Genomic DNA, 23,475 nt, shown 5'->3' with positions numbered 1-23,475 from the left:
GGTACATTTGATACCATTAAAATTTTTATTTTTTTGATTTATTTTTAATTAATTTTTATAAGATTTCATTTATTTATTCATGAGAGACAGAGAGAGAGAGAGGCAGAGGGAGAAGCAGGCTCCATGCAGGGAGCCCTATGTGGGACTCAATCCTGGGACTCTGGGATCATGCCCTGAGCTGAAGGCAGATGCACCTAACCACTGAGCCACCCAGGCGTCCCCCATTAAAAACTTAAAATTTTATATTTGAAAACATACCATGCAGCTATAAAATAAATAATTTGTAGATTGGAAGAAAATATTTGTATAACATATAATAGATAAGAGATTATTATACAGAATATATAAAGAATACTTGTAAGTCATTAAGAAAAAGATACCTAATTTTAAAATTAGCAAAATACATAAATAGCTGCTTTGCAAGTGTGGAAACAAGAATGGCCAAATACCATATAAAAAATGTTCAGAACTACTGGGGGAGATGACAGAATAGGAGTAACCTAAGTGTACCTCATCCCGTGGATACAACTAGATAACAGCCACATAACTCAAAACAACCCAGAAAAGGACCCAAAGACTCGCAGAACAGACTCTCCTTAGCTAAATGTAGAGAAGAGGCAACATTGAAGAGAGTAGGAGGGATGGAAAAGTAGTAAGGAGCTCAGTGGACCCAGGATTTTCTGTGGAGGGGAGAGATGCCTTGGACATGCAGAGGTTAAAGAAATAGACACTCACACTATGGAGCCTGGGTGGGGAAGAGGAATTCCGGTGACATTTGTCTTTGAAAAACCAGAGGTGCTGAATTTCTTGAATTCTTAATATATCAATGGGGCCTAAAACCTGGAAATTTGAAAATCAGGCTCACAGGAGAGCCAGGAGAGTAAAAGGAAACTCAGCTCCCACTTTTAAAGAGAAAGCACAACAAATAGCTCCCTAGAGATTCAGGGTAGAAGAAGCAGTTTGAAAAACACCTGGGGTGTATTGGAGAGAGGTTTGTTTACTAGTCTCAGAGTGTGTGCTGGAAGGGGAGTGAGCCATCCTGGTGAGATTTCTCCAGGAATAAAGAAGCTCTTGGGCACCATTTCCCTTCTGGGCCCACAAGTGTAAACACATGACTTCCTGTGGGAACAAGCACTGTACCCATACTTGCTACCTAACTTACTGACAGTGGACATGCCCCCTCCAGCCAGGCCTGGACACCAGCTACTCTCCCTCAGCAGATCCATGCAAACCTTGCTGACACTGTGCATCTCATCCCTGCAGCATTTCTGTGGATCTATTCCTTCTAATCTAGCTTAGTCCCAGTCTGCTACAGGTCCCCTCCCACCAGCATGGATGTTGCTGGCACCTCATGCCCTGCCCCAATATCTCTGGCAAATGCCTGGTCTGACTCCGTTAAAGCCCAAGCGATCCCTGGACTAGTGCACTAACAACAGAGGGACAAAATCCTACCCATAAAAGACAAAGATAGCCATTGCAGATGACTGAACTGAAGGCAAAAGTGGCTTAACCACAGTAGCAGGGCACAAGAAGCATGCAAGGATACATTCCTGAAGCACCTGGTTCTGGTGAACAGGGGACATTGTGTCCAGGACACCACAGGACCTCTTCATAAGGCCATTATTTCAATAACAGGAGATGTAGCTGACTTCCTAACATATAGAAACAATCACAGAGAGTTAGACAAAATGAGGACACTAAGGAATATATCCCAAATGATAGAACAGGACCAAATCACAGTAAGAGACCTAAACAAAATGGAGATAAGTAATATGACTGATAGAGATTTAAATAGTGGTTAAAAAGATACTCACTGGACTTGAGAAAAGAGTGGGACCCTTAACAGATAGAAAACATTAGAAAAAATCAGAGATAAACTCAATGACAGAAATTAAAATACACTATATGGGGCGCCTGGGTGGCTCAGTTGGTTGAGCATCCAACTGAAGATTTTGGCTCGGGTCATTATTCATGGGTTGTGGGATCGAGCCCTGTGTTGGGCTCAGTACTCACTGAGGAGTCTGCTTGGGTTTCTCTCCCTCTGCCCTTTCTGCCCTGTCTCTCTATGGAATAAACAAATAAATCTATTTTTAAAAAATATAGTATGGAACAAATAGACTAGAGGACATGGAAGAATGGATCAGCAACCTGCAGGACAGAGTAATGGAAAGCAATCAAGCTGAACAGGAGAGAGAAAAAAAAATATAATACATGAAAATAGACTTAGGGAACTCATTAACACCATCAAGTGTAAAACATTTATATTATAGGGATCCTAGAAAAAGGAGAGAGAAAATGAGGTAGAAAATTTATTTGAAGAAGTAATAGCTGATGAAAACTTCCCGGGCAGCCCTGGTCTGGTGGCTCAGCAGTTCAGCGCCATCTTCGGCCCAGGGCCTGATCCTGGAGACCTGGGATCGAGTCCCATGTCGGGCTTCCTGCGTGGAGCGTACTTCTCCCTCTGCCTGTGTCTCTGCCTCTCTCTCTCTCTCATGAATAAATAAATAAAATCTTAAAAAAAAAAAGATAACTTCCCAAATATCAGGAAAGAAACAAAAATCCAGATCCAGCAAGCACAGAGAGCCCATAACAAAATCAACCCAAGGAGGGGCACAGAAAGACACATAGTAATTAAAATGGCAGAAAGTAGTGATAGAGAATTTTAAAAGCAGCAAGAGAAAGGAGAACAGTTAAATAAAAGGGAAACCCCATAAGACTATCAGCTAACTTTTAGTAGAAACTTTGTGGACCAGAAGGGTGTGGCATGATATATTCAAAGTGCTGAAGGAAAAAATCCTGTGAATAAGCATACTCTGTCCAGCAGTGCTATCATTCAAAATAGGAGAGAGAAAGAGTTTTTCCCAAACAAAAGTTAGGGAATTCATGACCACTAACCCAGTTCTACAAGAAATGTTAAAGGAGGTTCTCTGGAATGGAAAAGAAAGACCATAAGCAGGAGTAAGGAAAGTATGAAGCACAGAAGCAATGAAATTAAGTAAATCTGTAAAAATCATCCACAGGATTCAATGAGATGTAAGGTATGACACCATATACCTAAAATGTGGTGGGCGTCGGGGGAGGAGTAAAGAATGAGCTCAAACTTAAGCTATCATCAACTTACTATAGACTGCTACATGCATAAGATGTTCTATATAAACCTAATGGTAATCACAAATCAAAAACTGGTAATATGCTAAATATAAAGAGAAAGAAATCCAAGTAAATCACTAAAGAAAGTCAACAAACTGAGACAGTGGAGAAGAAAAGAGAAGAACTACAAAAACAGCCATAAAAGAGGCAACAAAATAGCAATAAATACATACCTATCAAAAATAACTTTCAATATAAATGGGCTAAATGCTTCAATCAAAAGACGTATATGGTGACCGATAAAAAAGACCCATCTCTCTGCTACCTACAAGAGACTCATTTCAGACCTAAAGATTGAGAGTGATGGGTTGTAAAATCATCTATTATGCAAATTAAAGTGAAAAGAAACCTGGAGTAGAAATACTTATATTGAACAAAATAGACTTTAGAACTAAGGCTGTAACGAGACAAGGACACTATATCAAGGGAACAATTCAACAAGAAAGTATAGCAATTATAGATACGTATGTACCAAACAGGGCAGCACCCAGATACATAAAACAGCTAATAACGAACATAAAGGAAGTAATTGGTTGTAATATAATAATAGTAGGGACTTTAATACCTCACATCAATGGACAGATCATCTAAACAGAAGATAACAAGGAAACAGTGCCTGTGAAAGACACATTGGACCAGGTGGATCTGACAGATACATTCAGAACATTCCATTTTAAAATAGTAGAATACACCTTTTTTTCTACGTGCATATTGGTACATTCTCCAGAATAGATCACATATTAGGCTACAAGGCAAGTCTCAACAAATTCAAAAAGGTCAAAGTCCTGCAATGTCATTTCCAACCACAACACTATGAAACTAGAAATCAGCCATAAGAAAAAATCTAGAAAGACCACAAATAAGCGGAGACTAAATAACATGCTACTAAACAATGAAACCAAAGAGGAAATAAAAAAATACATGGAGACAAATGAAAATGAAAAGACAGTGGTCCAAAACCTTTAGGCTGTAGCAAAAGCAGTTCTAGAAGGAAGATTCCAGCAATACATGCCAACCTCAAGAAGCAAGGGAAACCTCAAATAAACCTCCTAAAGGAGCTAGGGAGAGAAGAACAAACGAAAGCCATAGAAGGAAGGAAATAATAAAGAGTAGAGCAGAAATAAATAGAAACTAAAAGAAAAGAAAAGAAAAAAAGAAAAGAAAAGAGAAAAGGAACCAATAGAAGAAGTCAATGAAACCAGGAGCTGTTTTTTTTTTTTTTAAAGATCAACAATATTAATAAACCTATAGCCAAACTCCCCAGTAAAAAAGAGAGGACTCAGATAAACAAAACAAGAAGTTTAGGAAAATGAATTCTACCAAATTTTTAAAGAAGAGACCGGGACGCCTAGGTGGCTCAGTGGTTGAGCACCTGCCTTCAGAATCCCAGGATCCAGTCCCATATCAGGCTCCCTGCAAAGCGCCTGCTTCTCCCTTTGCCTATGTCTCTGCCTCTCTCTCTGTGTCTCTCATGAATAAATAAAATCTTTTAAAAATAAATAAATAAATAAAAAGAATCAATAGTTATTATTCTCCAACTATTCAAAAAAATAGAAAGAAAGGGGATCCCTGGGTGGCGCAGCGGTTTAGCGCCTGCCTTTGGCCCAGGGCGCGATCCTGGAGACCCGGGATCGAATCCCACGTTGGGCTCCTGGTGCATGGAGCCTGCTTCTCCCTCTGCCTGTGTCTCTGCCTCTCTGTCTCTCTGTCTCTCTCTGTGTGTGTGACTAGCATAAAAAAAAAAAAAAAAAAAGAAAGAAAGGAAGCTTCCAAATTCATTCTGTGAGGCCAGCACTACCCTGATACCAAAACCAGTTAAAGACTCCACTTAAAAAGAGAACTGCAGGCCAATATCTCTGATGACTGTATATGCAGAAATCCTCAGCAAAATGCTATCAAACCAAATTCAACAATACATTTTAAAAAAATCATTCAACATCACCAAGCAAGATTTATACCTGGGATGCAAGAGTAGTTCAGTAGTCATAAATTATACCATATGTCACATCCATAAGAGAAAGGATAAAAAAAAAACCTACATGATCATTTCAAAAGATACAGAAGAAGCTTTTGACAAAGTATAACATCCATTCATGATAAAAGCCCTCAACAGGGTAGGGGGACCATTCTTAAACATAATAAAGGCCGTATATGAAACAACAAACATCGTCCTCAAAGGGGAAAAAGTGAGAGTTTTCCCCCCTATGATCAGGAACAAGATAAGGATATCTACTCTCACCACCTTCATTCAGCATGGTACTGGAAGTTCTAGCCATAGCCATCAGACAAAAAGAAATATAAAGCATTCAGATTGGCAAGGAAGAAAAGCTTTCATTATTTGAAAATGGCATGATACTGTATACAAAAAACCCTAAAGATTCCACCAAAAGCCTACTAGAATTGATAAATGAATTCAGTAAGGTTGCAGTATACAAAACCAATATATAGAAATCTGTTACTTTTCTATACACTGATATTGAAGCAACAGAAAGAGAAATTAAGAAAATAATTCCATATACAATTGCTCCTAAAGTATAATACCTAGAAATAAATTTAACCAAAGAAGTAAAAAACCTGTACTCTGAAAACTATAAAATATTGATGAAGAAAATGGGAAGACAACAGTAAGAAATGGGAAGATATTCCATGCTCACAGGTTGGAAGAGCAAACACTGTGAAAGTGTCCATACAACTGAAGTAATGTATAGATTTAATGCAGTCCCTATGAAAATATTCATAGCATTTTTCACAGAATTAGAACAAATCATTCTAAAATATCTATGGAACACACAAGATCCTGAATAGCCAGCCAAAGCAATCTTGAAAAAGAACAAAACTAGAGATAACACAGATAATCCCAGATTTCAAGATGCGGTTACAAAGCTGTAGTAATCAAAACAGTATGATGCTGGCATAAGAATAGACACATAGATCAATGGAACAGAATAAAAACCCAGAAATAAACCCACAATTACATGGTCAGTTAATCTTCGACAAAGGAGGCAAGAATACACAAGAATTCATGAGGAAAAAGTCTGTTTAACAAATGGTGTTGGGAAAATGATATAGCTATGTGCAAATGAATGAAACTGGACCACTTTCTTACACCAGACACAAAAATAAATTCAAAATTGACCTAAAACCTAAATGTGATACTTGAAACCTTAAAAATCCTGAAAGAGAGCACAGGCAGTAATTTCTCTAACATCAGCTGTAATAACATTTTTCTAGCTATGTTTCCTGAGGCAAGGGAAACAAAAGCAAAAATAAACTACTGGGACCAGAGTAAAATAAAAAGCTTCTGCACAGCATAAGAAGCAGTCAACAAAACAAGAGAACCAGTGAACGGGAGAGGATATTTGCAAATAACATATCTGCTAAAGGGTTAGTACCCAAAATATATAAAGAACTTACACAACTCAACATGAAAAAAAAAAATCAAATAGTCCAATTTAAAAAAAGGCAGAAGATGTGAACAGACATTTCTCCAAGGAAGATATACAGTATGCTGACAGACACACAAAAATTGGTCAATACCACTCATCATCAGGGAAACAAATGAAAACCAAAATGAAGTATCACCTCACAACTGTCAGAATGGATATGATCAAAACCAGAAGATGTATGTACTCCTATGTTTAGTGCAGCATTAAATAGCCAGATTATGGAAGCAGCCCTAATGTTTATGGATAGATGAATGGAAGGTCTCACACACACACACAAGAATATTATTCAGCTGTAAAAAGAATGAAATCTTGCCTTTTTCCCACAGTGTAAATTGGAGGTAGAGAGTATCCTGCTGAGTGAAATATGTCAGAGAAAGACAAATACCATATGATTCCACAATATGGAATTTAAGAAATAGAACAAATGAAGAAAAAAAGAGACAAGCCAAAAAACAGACTCTTAACTAGAGAACAAACAGATGGTTACCAGAGGGGAGGAGAGTTGGGGATGGATAAAATAGGTGAAGGGGATTAAGAGTACACTTACCATGATGAGCACTGAATAATGTATAGAATTGTTGGATCACTGTATTGTACACCTGAAACTAATATAACTAGTATGTTAACTGTACTAGAGTTAAAATTTAAGAAAAGAGAAATAATAAAAGATATTCAACTTAAATAGTCAGCTACATGCATTTTATTTTTTATTTTTTTTTAAAGATTTTTATTTATTCATTCGTGAGAGACACAGAGAAAGAGAGAGAGAGAGAGAGAGAGGGGCAGAGGGAGAAGCAGGCTTCATGCAGGGAGCCCGACGTGGGACTCGATCCTGGGACTCCAGGATCACGCCCTGGGCCAAAAGCAGGCGCCAAACTGCTGAGCCACCCAGGGATCCTAAGCTACATGCATTTTAAAACTATGACAAGATACTATTTATATCTATCAGGTTGTTAATATTTAGAAAGTCAGATAGTACCAAGTGTCACTCATTTCCTAGAAGTGTAACAGATATTGCTGTGTACTATAGTGAAAATACAAGTTAATACAATTTTTTTGGAAAATAGTGAATTGGAAGGTATACCTATTGTACGGCCTAGCATTTCAGTGTCTGGGCCCATGCCTTGGAGAAACTCTTGCATAGATCTATCAGAGTATATCTAGCAGCACTGTATATAATAGTAAGAAAAACGAACTGCACTGTTCATCACTTTGGGAATGGGTTGATACAATTTTTTTATATTTATACTTTAGTGAAAATTGAGGGGATTGAAAAAACTTCATTAACACTCATTGTTTAGTGTGAATCTCAAGACATGTATGGAAAAGAAAAAATCATTTCTTAATAAACTGCATATGAATTTCAAAGTATGCAAACTAAGTGAAATATCCTTTATATGTAGCATACTATAATAAAAGCAAAGGGATTTTTAAACACATCATTTAGATTTAAGTCATCCTTATTTTAGTATGGAGGTAGTGGAATATAATTGGGAACTTCTGAATTAGGTAAGATGTTCTGTTGCTTAAGTTAGGTTCCCAGATTGTTATATCATTCTTTTCTTTTCTTTTCTTTTCTTTTCTTTTCTTTTCTTTTCTTTTCTTTTCTTTCTTTTCTTTTCTTTTCTTTTCTTTTCTTTTTTTAAGATTTATTGATTTATTTATTTGGGAGCAAGAGACTGGGTGAGCATGTAGAGGGAGAGGGAGAAGCAGACTCCCCATTGAGCAGGGATCCCAGGACCCTGAGATCATGACCTGAGCTGAAGGCAGATGCTTGACTGAATGAGCCACCCATGTGGCACCCCCTCTTAAAAAAAAAAAAAAAGATTTATTTGTTTATTTATGAGCATGCGAGTACACAGAAAAATAGAAGCAGACTATATCATTATTTTCATATTCATATATATTATTTATAGTCTTTTGAAAGTTTGAAATATTTAATAATAGTAAAATTAGAGTTAGGTTTCCAAACTTTTCTTAATCAGCTGATCTACTGTTTCATAGCCTTGATGCCAGTACTAGACTTTTCCTATATCCAACATAAATCTCTGAACTGATTTCTCCTGTCATTTCAGACTATCCCATGCCTTTCTTTTGTTTTATGGTTTTGTGCTTCGTAAAGTACATGCTTAAATACCAATTTGCTACCCTTAGTAGGAAAGAATTTTGAATTGTTAGAAAAATCTTGCAGCAAGACTTCTTTGTTGGTTTTCAGCTGTTCCCTGGTGTCAGCGGTATAAATTTGTAAATGAAAATATTCTTCTCTGTGCATATATATATGTGAAAAGCTTTGCTTTTCTCACTTTTATCAATAGGCAAGTGAAGGACCAGAATAAGAAGGTAGCAAATCTGAAGCACAAGGAACAGGTGGAAAAGAAGAAGAGTGCACAGATGCTTGAGGAGGCTCGACGAAGGGAGGACAATCTCAATGACAGCTCCCAACAACTACAGGTTAGAACTCGAGGACAGTCTGAAAAGATTGGGTGAAGAGATTTGATCCGTAATTGCATGTTGTTTTCCTCTTCATCTTTATCCTCCTCTTTTTTCTCTTTCTAACCCTGCTTGCTGCCTTCCTCTGAGACCAACTGGTTAGCAATAAAGGAATGGCTTTAAATAGAAAAGGCAAGTTTTATTCCACAGCTTTGTGAGGACACCTCAGCATAGGAGAAAGTTCATCTTGCTTCAAGTTGATCACATTTCATTGGTAAGTTTAATGTCAGTTTAATGAGTGGGTTCTTTTAAGTTCCAGGGTGTCGGTGTTACTGTTTGCCATTTTCCTTCATCAAACTGCATTGCTAAACTTGGTTCGTATCTGTTTAACTTCATTCTGTGTGTTTCATTCTTCTTTTGCCCTTTCCCCTGCCTTTTCCTTTTTGCCCTCCTTCTTTCTTTCCCTTCTTTTTAAATATTCAATTCAGAGAGCATATTTCTTGGTCTTATATGATGTATAAACTTTCACTTCAGTGGTGTGATAATTGATGTGTAACCCTAACTATTCACAAATTAGGTGAAACTAGACTCCATAACAATAGGAATAGTGACGGTATGATAAGTGACCATATGTGCCCAATACTTTTGGCCGTAGGCCCTGGTAATTCATTGTTTCTAACCTTTACATTGCTCTTGTGGAGCAGATGGTTTTGTGCACATTTTATAGATAAGGAAATAGACCCAGAGAAATTGAATTATTTACCTAAATGCACACAGTTTTCTTTCTTTTTTTTTGTTCCACACAGTTTTCTAAGTGGCTCAGCCATGGTTTTAACTGAGACTTTCTGACTGTCAGAATGAAGGTTTAAATTTTAAAGAAGAATATCATAAGAAATATTAGAAATAATATTGATATGTATATAAGAAACTATATATATATATATATATATATATATATATATATATATATAGGGTTATTATACATGCTTGTATTTCCTAAATGTCCATTAAGAAGGCTTAGAAGCAGTAAGCATAACTAACACCCAGATTTTGGTTTCTATGCACCTGTCTCCAGTGAAATGGACCAAGGCATCTTGGAGAAGTGGTTGATTCCAGGGCTGGGGCTTGGAAAATACAGTGATAACCTTGTGTTTCCAGAAAATGGGAAAGTGCTCAACAAAAGAATGGGGGCTTGTGGAAAGCACAGAGGAGCCAACCTAAAGGAGCACCTGATGTCTCATGCTAAAACAATTGGAGTAAAAAAATAAATAATAGTATTTTAATTTAATCCATAGAATGAAATAAATATTCATGAGTCCATACTGATATAAATAATCAAATGTATTGGTAAGGACAGCTTTTTCCTGAAGAAGATTTCAAATTAATAAGTATAGAAGGAAGTAGATATTATTTTATTTTTATTTTTATTTTTATTTTTTTAAGATTTATTTATTCACAATAGACATAGAGAGAGAGGCAGAGATACAGGCAGAGGGAGAAGCAGGCTCCATGCCAGGAGCCTGATGTGGGACTCGAACCCGGGACTCCAGGATCATGCCCTGGACCAAAGGCAGGCGCCAAACCGCTGAGCCACCCAGAGATCCCCAGGAAGTAGATTTTAAATAATCACCATGAAACAAACAACTCAGTAATAATTGTTATAGAGCAGATAGTTGTGAAAGTTAGTGAACTTTTGAGAAATAATTAGACAGACATAGTCTCAGAATATATACCTTGGGATGTTTACTAATTATAAAGGGAAGAATGTTACTGTTCAATGAATAGACCTAGCAGACACCACCTTAATAAAATGAAGGTTGTAACATTACCAGTAGTATGAGATACTGAGGATACAATATCATTTTTGTGTTGCTTTTTTTCTTCAAAATGTATAATCTTATTCCAGTCATCAGAAAATATCAGACAAATCCAAATTCTGACATTTTATAAAATAACTGCACAGTATACTTTAAAAGTATCAAGATAGTGAAAGACAAAGACTGAACACTGTTATAGGTGGATTGGCAAGAACTTAGAAGAAATGTTAACTAAATGAAATGTGAGATCCTGCATTGAATCCTGGAACAGATATAAGACATTAGGGAAAAGCTGTTGAAATTAGAATAAGTAATTTTGGGGACTTGAGTTTAAAAATCATACGGAAGTCCATAAGAATCAGTGATAACATCTGGAAGTAAAATACTGACAGAAGAACATTGGAGTTAGAGTTGAGCCTGTAGAAATGGGGTTGGGTAGAATGTGGTGTTTGAAAAGAAACTAAAATGGAAAGATCAATTGAGGGGTGGGAGAGAAAAAGGAGAGTGTGGCATTATAGAAGGCAAGAGAGAAGATTGTCTTCAGAGAAGGGGAGGAAGTACGTCATATTAGTGGTGCTGAGAGGCTAAGAGGACAGCATAGAGATGAGTGATGTGATCCATTGTATTTAGAATGGTCAAGAAAGAGCAGTGATCTCCCTGGGTTAAGGTGGATAGATGTCTTCTATTATACCTTACTGACTTTGGAGATGGAAAATTCTGTATTGATGCAGACCCTTGCCTTGGCCAATTTTTCTGTCACACACTTATCAAAATTCACTGCCTTTATAACAAAGTCTTTGTAATGCTTTTCTTAGGCATATATTTGACTAGTATTAAGACTTGATTATACAGTGGTTATTTAAAGTGTTTCAAGCATGATCCATACATCTAAACTATTTTACAATTCTGCTTGATATTCATGAATTTGGACATGAATGACAAAAACAATGAGGCACATTGGTGATGAGCCTTTCCTATTATCTTTTTCTTTAATTATAGTGCCTCTTCTCTTGATATTCAGCATTTAATTTTGCCGAACTTTGTTTTCCTTACTCAAGAACTTAACTCTGTATTAAATTTAGTTCTGAGTTGTTTCATTAATATTTTTTGTAAGCCATATTTTTTTTAATTGGCTAATAATATTTCAGGATAATCTGTAGCTGTCTTCAGTAAACATGTATTGAGTGCCTATTATGGACTAGTCACTAGGCTGAGTACTGGGATATGCTGGATATGTCCAAAAGGGTGTTATTGTGCAATTCATAAGTAATTGCTGTATAAAAAACTGAAATTAGGCAAATCCCAGCAATAAGGACCTCCTAAATAAATGGTATATGAAAGCATAATCTTAGCTGATTTGACTGATGGTGATGTTGCAATTAGAAAAGCTCTCTGTTGAAAGCCTGCCCATCTTCCAAAATTCAGATCAAATGTTCCCTTCCCTCCCTTGTGCAGCATGCCTGAATCCTCACAGTTGGAATTAATCAGCCCGTTTTAATTCCATTAGACTTTGTTTCTGCTTTAAAAATTTCAAAGCTGGGCAGCCCTGGTGGCTGTCAGCAGTTTAGCACTGCCTTCGGCCCAGGGCATGGTCCTGGAGCCCCGGGATCCAGTCCCACTTCAGGCTCCCTGCATGGAGCCTGCTTCTCCCTCTGCCTGTGTCTCCTCTGCCTCTCTCTCTGTGTGTGTGCCTCTCATGAATAAATAAATAAAATCTTTTAAAAAAATTTTTCAGAGCTTATTTTCTCTTGCTTTGTATTATATACTCATAATTTGTATGTTGTTTCCCCCGCATATTTGAATTTGTGAACCAGGTCTTGGTATATGGTACATAGTTGGTTCTTTCTAAAAGTGTTTATTTATTTCAGTGGCATTTCAGTAGATGTCCAGAACTCTCATTCACAAGCATTTTAGCATGGCCTTTGGAGTCTTTCATCAGCCAAACCTTTAAGTATTTCTAACCTCATCTTTAGGTGAGATACTTACTTAGCATAGCTACTATATTCTAGAGAAGTTGATAGTGTTGGTGTTTCGTAAATATAGTAAATTGATTTTCTGATCTATGATCTTTTTCTTACACAGGATCTTTTTTCTTTGGATTTCTATTATTACCACCTAAAGATTCTGGCTTAAAATTAGCCTTTGCTGTTGATCTCTACACCCTGTTTTGTTATTGTCTTATCCCTGTTCCTGGGCCTGTATGTTTAATTATACTTTATCGTTTTCTGCTTTTTAATATATTATTTTATAATTGAGCCTGTGTGATTTAATCACTTTCCCTTCTCAACCAGTTTATATCTGCCTTAGATTAAGGGCTGTTTTAAACATTTCAGATATATTGAAATATTGTTTTACATAGGTAGCCGTTCATTAAGTGTAGCTAAAAATCATTGTTATAAGTAATAAAATAAAATTTAAAGGTTTAGTTACAAATTTAAAAAAATCTTTGCCTGATGCTACATTTAGCATTCTAATATTCTCTAAAATTTTATAGGTTACCCTTTAAGGAGTTTGCATATTTTAACAAAGAAAATGTCAGGTCTTCAGTTAGCTGAGAATATTTACCTTACATATTTTTATTCTTTAAGCAGTAACACTCACTTTGTCTTTGGATGAAACTATAAGTTTTAGTCATATTCTAATAAGACAAAGTAGACTGAAGGTTGGTGGGGAAAGAACCTCATATCAACAGTGGTTTGGTGCTTTGTTTTTATTTATAACAAAGATAAGTATTTGAATTTAACCTTGAGAAAGGGTACTGTCAAAGAGATTAATGGGATTGCTGGAAGAACACTGTGGTTCTTGTGAGTCAGCTCTTCTGAGACCAATGAATATTAAGAATAAAGTTCAAAGAGAATGAAAACAATAGAAATAGAGATAGGGAAACTTTACATATATTTAGGCATATTCTCTTTTTAGATGACTTATCAGTGAAATGTTTGTGTTTATCTTTAAAATTTGCTTGGATTTACTCTATCAAAAATGAAAATTCTTCCATTTTGGTAAGAAATTTTGTTTTCCTTTCTGAAATGAGAATTACTTATCTTTGGTTTTCACATTGGCCATGAGGATAATTATTTAAGAAAACTTTAAAAATAAATTAAGATTATCTGATGTCTTTTCTAGAAATAGTATGTGATGTGTCACCTGATTAGATACCTCTGATATATTAATGATTTTCTTGTAAAAATCAATTTTGGTTTCTTAACAGATATTTTCCTTGACCTGTTGAAAGATTTAATCCTATGTCATCTTTTCTTCTTTAATTAATTTTTTTTTTCTTGGCAAGACAGGTCTTTTTTCTGTCTAGACTATGGACATAGGTAGATTTTTAGGATGTTACGGACAAATATTAAATGGAGCTAGGGATTATACTGGAAAAATATACATACAAATTAGCATCCATTTTAACAACCTTGTGCAAATATGCTGAAATTAACTTCAAAAATTTGATTTTCCTGCAGATGAAGCACCTACCCAAATTATTGGCCTGTGCGATTTTCTAAAGCTTTTAGCCTAAACTGTGCTGCTTTTTACCATTTAGAAAAAAGCAAAACAAGTCATAATCATTTTAAGGCTCAGCAGTGGTTGAAATGGACTCTTTAGATACTTTTCTCTCTGGCCAAAATTCAGTTCTTTTTGACAGCCAGTGAAATGTACTGAAAGAATGTTTACTGATAATATTAATGTGTAGGTAGCCTAACAAAGCTACTTCCTACTGTTAGGTTAGCCCTATTCTATGGGAACTGTTAAGCCAAATCCTTTTAGCTTAATACAAGAATACTCCCCATGAAATAATAAGTGGGGACAGCCCAGCTGGCTCAGCGATTTAGCGCTGCCTTCAGCCCTCGGTGTGATCCTTGAGACCCAGGATCGAGTCCCACGTCAGGCACCGGCATGGAGCCTGCTTCTCCCTCTGCCTGTGTCTCTGCCTCTGTGTGTGTGTGTGTGTCTCATGAATAAAAAAATAAAATCTTTAAAAAAGAATAATAAGTGGTTAAAGTTACATTTGGCACCAAAATTTTTAGTACTATGTCCTCACCTCAATGAAATGAATGGTTTAATCCTTTATGTTGTTGTGGAAACTTCCCCTTTATATTTGGAAAGTGAAGTCTCTGAGAAGATTCTTTTTGTTTTTAAGAGAGAGCATTAGAAGGCGTTATTATTCCCTTTACCAAGACCTCAAGGGAAAAGTCATCCTCTTATAGACCACATCAGTTGTTTATTATTTTAAGTAAAAGGTTATCTTTGGAATTTTTGGTAAAGACTTGGAAAAGTTTTGCTTGTTCTTTTTATAAGCATTATCGATCAGAGGAGACATGCAGTAAGATTAGGAAAAAACCCTATGTCCTTGCTCAAGTTTCTGATACCCAGCTCCCAGAATTTTTAAGATAAGAACCTGGCTCACTGCAAGGGTTATTGGTACTATATGCTCTGTAAAAGTTATTTATGTAGAGCACCATTTTATATGTATATATGTCCATTTCTTTCATAAAATCCATCTACTCTTGTTTGATTTTTAAGTTAAGGTTTGTAACAGAGTTCTCTAAATAGCGGAGATATTTGAGGGACTTTGGACAGAAGGAGGAAGAAAATATATTTAAACTTTAACCCAAAACATCTCTTTAAAATAAAAAGTAGTTGTGCATATAACCAAATTCTGTCTCTGTGTTAGGCTAGCTTTCTTTTCTTAAAATTGACTTCATCAGTGCATCTGGCTTCAATTTTTCCCCCCAGTAAACATATGAGTAGTTGGAAATTGAATTCTGCCATGTTGAATGATTTTCATAAAATCTGCATGTGTGTGTATGCTTGGGGGACGGGGAAAAAGGAGGAAGAATAAGCAGTAGGGTGGAGGGTAATAAAGAATTACTGTCTCTTTATATTAAGGAAAATATCAGTATCTTTCAGAACATGTTAAAGCCTCTTTGGTAAGTACGGGTTACTCCAAAGGAAGCAGCTCTTAATATTAACCCAAAGAAATGACCTCCATAACCAAGGCAGAGTCAAGTTGAAAAGGGACAGGTGAACAGGAGAGGCTGGGTTACTTTGGATAATCTATGTGAGATCTGCAGTGACTTTCCTTCTGCTGCTGACAAATAAAAAAGCTTATGAAGATCTGTCATTGTCAAGTGATTTCTTTTTCTGTTATTGTAGTATTGAACCTTTTTTCCTTTTACTTTTGTGAGTGATATTTGAAGAGAACAAAAAATTACTTTTAAATTTCTAGGTTTTTTGTTTGTTTTGCCTTTGCTGTTCTTATTGAATGTTTGATTTGAAGGAAAAGCTGTGGAGACTTAGAGTTTTACAGCTGCAGTGCTGTGTAGTTGATGTTGACAGAGCTGATGTCAGGAAGCAAAGTTCAGATGAGTGTATTAAAAGAGTTAGTAGTAGTATAGGATTTGCTATAATCCAGTCAAACTCTTAATTTTCCTGATGTTACAGCTGTCACAGCTTTTGCCCTAATCTCATTCGACTCTAGGAATCTTCTTATTCAAGGATATGAAGAATTCTTTGATAGCTTCCCGCATTCCCCCAAAACTAGTCACACAAACCCCCTGCTTTGAACCCTATACTCTGCAAATGAAGTGGTCTAATGCGACCTCATTTGATAAGTGTAGTTGGCATAGTACGTAGGTTTCAGCACCTGATCTAGTGGTAGGAAAACTGGTCTTTGTTAGTTGAGATGAGTGCAAACAGTTTATAGCAGTTGAAGTAAAATTCTAAAGATACTGCTTTCATTTTAAGTGATATGAACTATTTAAAATTATAAAGCAGGCTCTTTTCCTGTCACACCAGAGGCTTTTGAGTGAGTTGTCAATGGCACACAGTATGTCTGGTTTATTGCTGGGCAGCTGATGTACTATTTCTTCTTTGTAGGATGCTAATGCTTCCTCATAAAGAACTTGAAAAATTTCACACTGAATATTGTCTTTTAGTTTCTTTTCATTATAACCCCTTGTTTAAAGTCTTTTGTACAGTACACTGTTATCTGCTTGCAGCACAAAAACTATATGGAACCAGCGTTCAGGGAAGAAATCACAACCATGGTAATCAACAATAACTCCACCTTCACTCATTTGGTTTTCTAATTCATCAACTACTCTGTCTTCATCTAAAATGGGGCAATCATACTCTTCATCGTAACCTTTATATAATTGCCCTTCTTGAGCTAAATCACCCACATTAATGTATTTCAGTCCTCATCTTGATGCAAGTTCTTTGCCTAGTGTGATTTTTCCAACCCCTGGTGTACCAGTGAGCAGGTGTTCAGAAGCAACATAGTTCTTGCTGTGCTGGCTCCGGCCGCCGGCCCCCTCTTTGTAATTTTAAATTAGGCTGTTATTTTTCACTAAATTTTGTGATTTTTCCCCCTTAAGAGTAAAATCAATTATAATGAAAATGCATAAGGGAACAGAATTTAAGGAGGAGAGTCTTTAGTCCATGGGGGCCAATAGGACCAGGAATACTTTATTCTCATATTTCCTAAAAACTGTGTTTATTCCCAAAAGAAAGGAACTTCACTAGAATGTGAGGACTAAACTTATTAATAACATCTATTATGTATAGCTCTTTAAACATCCACCCAGTGATTTTTTTCAGTTCACCTTTGATTGATTGGCATATTGTTGAGTATTCTTTAGTACTGAACTACTAACAAATTAAGTTGGATTACTCTTCATTTCTACCAGAATCAATCATAAAATATTTCATTAGACCTCAATCCAATTGCAGGTTTTATTCTGAATAATTTTTGAAAAAATGTATATTTTGCTGATCTCATATCCATTGGATATCCTAATTTTGTGAAGTATCTTTAATGTCTGCCTTTTACATTTATTTCAGGAAATCTAGGGTTATTCAGTTCCACCTTAATATAATCTCATTAAAAAAGCTGTGTCTTTCTGGTAAAGACCCTGTTATCCTAACAGGTATTTTTCTCTCAGTAGCAGTTTTGATAATCACTGTTTTCATGCCTCATTGCTTCATTGATAGTTCAGTTTTCTTAGGCTGGAAGTATACTCTAGGGTGCTATGATAATCATCTTCCAAGATGGCCCCAGATCATCCTTACCTCCTGGTGTTTGAGCCCTTGTGTAGTCTGCTCCCACATTGTATCAGGATTAGTCTGTATGAACAATAGAAAATGTCAGAAGTGGTAGTATGTGACTTCTGAAGATAGATCATAAAAGATGTTGATGTGTCTGCCTCATTCTCTTGGATCACTTGCTTTGAGGAAAGCCAGGTGCCATATCATAATGACACTCAAGTAGCCCTGTGGAGAGGAACAGAGGCCCCTAGCCAGTAGCTATCACTAACTTGCCAACCGTGTAAGTGGAAGCAGAGGACTGAATCCTGACTAGCATCTTGACTGTAACACCATGAGATCCCCTGTAACAAGAACTGTTTGGCTAAGCTGTTTTTTAGTTCCGGACCCACAGAAACTGTATGAGATAAAAAATGTTCACTATTGTTTTAGGCTGCTGTGTTTTGAGGCAACTTGTTATATAACAGTGAACAACGAATACAGGCACTTTATATCTTAGGTATTAAAGCGATATTTGGGCTCCCGGTGCACGGAGCCTGCTTCTCCCTCTGCCTATATCTCTGCCTCTCTCTCTCTCTCACTGTGTGCCTATCATAAAAAAAAAAAAAAAAAAATAAAGCGATATGTCATATGTTGATTTTTTTTTTTTTTTCCAAAATCCAGTTTGGTTTTCTCTGTTGGCAGAAGAGTTAATGCTATATGAATTTGTTTTATTAATATTATCACTGCAGTAATTGTCAGTGCTTTGGATTGTTAGAACTTGAGGCAGTTTACCATAAGAATTCTCACCCATGTAACTCATACCTGTATGCAAATAGGCTGTAAGCTAAGAAAAGAGATGATTTATTTATTTTTAATATTTTATTTATTTATTTAACAGAGAGCGAGTGAGTTGAGCACTAGCAGGGAACTAGATGTGGAGCTTGATCCCAGTACCCTGGGATTATGACCTGAGCCAAAGGCAGACGCTGAGTCTGACTGAGCCACCCAGGTGCCCCAAGGGATAAATTTATACCATGTTCTAGTTATTGCTGTGTTATCCAGAATAAATAATAATGTATATAATTTTGAATTTTCTAATAGCTTCACTTAAAAAACCAAAAGGGAACATAATTTTAGTAACATGCTGTATGTAATCCAGTATGTCTAAAATATTATCATTTCAACATATAATCAATGTGAAGATTATTGATTAAATGTTTCACTTTTTTTGTACTTTCTTCAAAATTTAGTGTGTATTTATAGCTCATTTCAATATAGTCTAGCCACAATTTAAGTGCTCAGTAGCCACATGTACTAGTGGCTACTGTATTGGGAAGTACAAATAGTATATTTAGTTGGAGAAGTTAGGATTTTTTTCCAAGCTAAAGCAAGAAGTCATTAATACATATAAGCAACAGGAATGATTTTCACAAACTAAAGTGTGCCAGTCATACCTTAACTTTAATCTCTGTCTATAGTTAGTTTCCAGTAAGTCACCCTCTATTTTCTGAATACTTCAGATCCTTCGAAGCTGTGGAATATCCTAAGAATAGAAGGATTTAGGGATATTAGAGGTTCTGTGTACTTTTCTCTGGGATTACAGACTTAGAATGGCAGGACTACCTCATGATTTATCTTGAAGACTGGTGAATGTGGTCTTTTTAAAAGAGAGCGTATAATTAAATGTGTACAGCATATATCTGGAGCCTTAGGACATAGCTGGTGTAACCACTGTCACTACTGGAGCCACTGAAACACTTCCCGGGCATTTCAGCACATCCCCTTACTTTCTCTAGCCTCTATTTACCAAGAGTAGAAGTATACCGACTCTTTTGTGTTTTGCAGTTTCTGAAGTCCTATACTTCTTTACTAACTGATATTTTTTTGGCTCACATACATTCAGAGAATTTGGGTAGTAACCATGTATTGGCATCGAATTGATTACGAGATTTTTCTCTTCCTTCAAACCCAAATACACCAGTAAGTTCAATGTAAATGAGCTATGTTGTCTGTAGAATTTTGTCAAACTATCACTGAAATCTACTCAGTACTATATTCATAGGTATTAAAAAAAAAAAAAAACTATTTGCAAAGGAGGGGAGATAGGGGACAGTTTTCAAAGCTCTTGGCTTGGTACTTCGTCTTACACATATGCTATTGGGATATTTAAGCTTTAGGTATTTTCAGAATAATAGCAGAACTTATTGCAATATTTTATCTCTTTAAAAAATGTTATTTAGAATATTACCTGGTTTCCTAAAGACTGAAAAGAATTTCTCATAATTTTGACCTGCTATGCAAATTATTGGCATAAAGAACTTCAACTTTTGAATAAAAAACTGAGGAAAAGTGACTTAAAATTCATGTATTTTTTTCGCCATTTGCCCTGTCTTGAGATGTATTTGTCCAGTCTATTCTCTTTCCAGTAAATAGTTAACCCATGTGTTTATAGAGTATCCATACCTGAAATAGTCACTGCATTTATAATTATTTCCAGAAATTCATGTATTATTTTTTAAAACTTTATTTATTTATTTATTTGAGAAGTGGGGAGAGCAAGATAGAGTGAGCACAAGAGCAGGGGGGAAGGAGAAGCAGACCCCCTCCCCCCACCCCCGAGCAGGGAGCCCGATCTGGGGCTCGATCCCAGGATGCTGGGATCATGACATGAGCTGAAGGCAGACATTTAGCCCACTGAGCCACCCAGGGGCCCTCCAGAAATTCATGTATTCTTATTAATTATTTTGCAGTATGTGCTTTTTCCTTTAACATTTTAAAATTTGATTTTGAATTTTTTTCTGAACAATAATTATTATCATTTACGAAGTGATGTGATACTATAGGGCTTATAATAAATAGTGCTAGTCCTCTATCTCATTGTCTTACCTGGATTCCTGCTCCCCTAAGATAAGATGCTTTCACCTTTTTTGGTTGTTTCTTCTGCAGTTTACTTCCACCTCTCCAAATGACATTTTTATACTGCTGTTTTCTTATTTTTTTATTTAGATAGTTATCTAATGATTTCTTACTTTGAATGATGAGGAATTAGCCTTTCAATGCAAGTTACCACACACACTTTCCTCTTTCTTCCATCTTTCTAATACAAGTTTTACATTATTATGTCTCAGGCATATAGTATATTATGCTTACATTTCCTTTCCCGTACTTATAGTTTTTCCTGGTGCAATAATAGCTTTGGATTTTTTATGTGTATACATATCACCAGTTTATTCCCAAGTTCCTTTCTCCTACTATAACATTTCTCTCGATGTTGGTACTGTTAGAGAATACATCATCCCTTATTTTATTAACCTTATAATCTATTCATCCACTTTTTTTTTTCTTGGAAACATCTTACCTTGAGCTTCTGCCCTTTCCTCTGAATTGTACTTACTCTCTAGGCTTACCATTAACCTCAAGGTTCCCTTTCCCGTTTGTTTGTGGTAGATCCCTTTTTTTCTGGGTCCCATGTCTTCCTCTTTCTAGGTTGACTTCTTAAAGTGATGGAGCACATCCCTAGTAGCTTTCTGAGAGAATCTGTGATGTGAGGTAAATTTTTTAGGACTTTGCATTCTTCCCTTACATTTGATTGATAGTTTGGATATAGAGTTCTAGATCAGAAAGCATCTTGCCTTCGGAATTTTGAAGGCATTACTTCAGTTGACTTCTAATTCCTTGTGTTCCATAAAAAATTCCAGTGCCTTCCTATACTTTATTCTTTGTGGGTGATCATTTTTGGCCTTTCTAAAACTTAAAATCTTTTCTCTAGTATTCTAAACTGAAAAACATAGAATACCCATGTTATAGTCTAAGTATAGAAAAATGTACTTAGTCTTCATTGAAAGTATAAAAACAAGAAAGGATAATTATAAATAATGATCTAGTAGTGTGCTTAGAACCCCAGTATTTGTAAAACTAAAAGATTCTATTCATTTCTGGCATTGGCTCAGGATTTTATTAAATGAAACAAATTCAAGGTGTGGAATTCAATATAAAGGAAACTTCCTTGGTTTACCTTAGCAGATATCTGAGATATTAAGATTCTGAAAATAAAACTGGAGCCAAATTTTCTCACTAGATGGATTAAGTAGTTACGAACTTTGTTGGTGTTGAAGGTGATAAGAGTATTCACTGTCTTCATTTCTCTTGTTACCACCCTGGTTTGATACAGCTTTCTTAGAGCATATGGCTCCACACTTAGTTTTACATTGATTTTCGACTGTATTATAATTATGTAATTTATAGTATTTAATAAATATCATTTAACAGTTTTCTGCTTTTTATTTTTGGTATTTGTTGGCTTTTGTTCTTTGTCCTTATTATACACACCGATTTTGAGCCAGGCTTTACCATTAAGTCCAGAAAACTTTTCTTAAATAGTAAAAAATAAACTTTTCTTAAATAGTAAAAAAAAAAAAAACAAAAAAAACCACCTCTGATTTTACTACTGGTTTTGATAAAACTTTCAGTATGAAAACCTGTAGTGATTATCTGCATTATGACAAATTACCAAGTATCCTCTCTCTAAAGAAGTTTTACTGATAAAGCCACAGAGCTGGTTTTCAGCCATGCAGAAATGCAGATAAACCTGTTTGTTTGAAATAGGTTTTGGGAAGTTATTTGGGATATGTTTTTTGGCCTCAATTTCGGTTAGAATAACAAAAACCTCTTGCGAGATCTCCCAAAGACAGTTTAAGAGTAAAGAATACAGCAGACTGGACAAAAACATCATACTGAGTTATTCACAACCAGTTGGTAATGGGAAACATTCATGTTTCTTTTCGCTTATAGTAGTCTCTAATTCAGAATCCCACGGTACTACAAATAGTTATTCATCAGAGATTTTGAGAGGACTGAACTCACTGATGATTGCATCTGTCGCTTTCCACGGGATCCTTCTGTTACCTTTCATTTTCTTTGAATCAAAAGAAATCTTTGTTTTTACAAGAATCATTTCATGTCCCTTTCTGCTTGACATTGTTTTAGAAACCCTGAGCAGTGACTTCCGTTTTGGAAGCTGCACTCATGCTCATGGCAAGCCACCTGGAAGCATTAAGATTTCAAGAAAGAGTATTTTTTTTTTATATAGATAAACTGCCCTGTAGAAGATAGAACCTTACTTATAGGGTTAAATCACAGTATTTTATAACATTTTCTCCTAGAAGAGTGAACACTTTAAAAAAAATGAACATGACATATATTACTGAAATGTGAATATTCTTTTTTTTAATATTCTTTTTTTTAAACCTCATTTTTTTTTAGTTGAGAAAACAGAGAGAAAAAAAGTTGTGTCAACTTTTTATTATGAAAGATATTAAATAGCAAGATGTCATTCTTTCAGTGCTCAAAGGAAAAACTGACTTAACTTTGACAGATTTCCAGTCTGGATTTCTGAAGACAGAGTTAGAAAGGACTTTCTGTGCCTTGCACTTATAAAAGTGAACTGCAGTCTAATTAAATGAGAGTTGCATAGATGAAAGACAAAATCCTTTGATAAATCTTTTACTGATACAAGTATTCTGAAAGTTGGAGAATGCTTTATCAACTCTTGTTCTGTTGTTTTTAATTTAATTATATTAATAAAAGGCAGCATTTTATTTTTA

The 23,475-nt window shown here is 35.7% G+C and overlaps 1 protein-coding gene across 22 annotated transcripts in view; it reads left to right on the top strand.

The window, feature by feature from the left end:
- Positions 1 to 23,475, top strand: part of ERC1 (ELKS/RAB6-interacting/CAST family member 1) — a 539,792-nt gene that overhangs the window by 220,811 nt on the left and 295,506 nt on the right. For all 22 annotated transcript variants that reach the window (XR_005379702.1, XR_005379703.1, XR_005379704.1 and 19 more), the window contains one exon: positions 8,912 to 9,047. Coding sequence is in view for 19 of the 22 variants with exons in the window: in XM_038576363.1 (XP_038432291.1) it covers positions 8,912 to 9,047 (136 nt within the window). In the remaining 3 variants the exon portion in view is untranslated. The remainder of the gene's footprint in view (positions 1 to 8,911; positions 9,048 to 23,475) is intronic.

Source organism: Canis lupus, chromosome 27, assembly GCF_011100685.1.
Source record: "Canis lupus familiaris isolate Mischka breed German Shepherd chromosome 27, alternate assembly UU_Cfam_GSD_1.0, whole genome shotgun sequence".
In the NCBI taxonomy this organism is placed as follows: Eukaryota; Metazoa; Chordata; class Mammalia; order Carnivora; family Canidae; genus Canis; species Canis lupus.
This window is presented reverse-complemented; position numbering and strand designations above follow the sequence as displayed.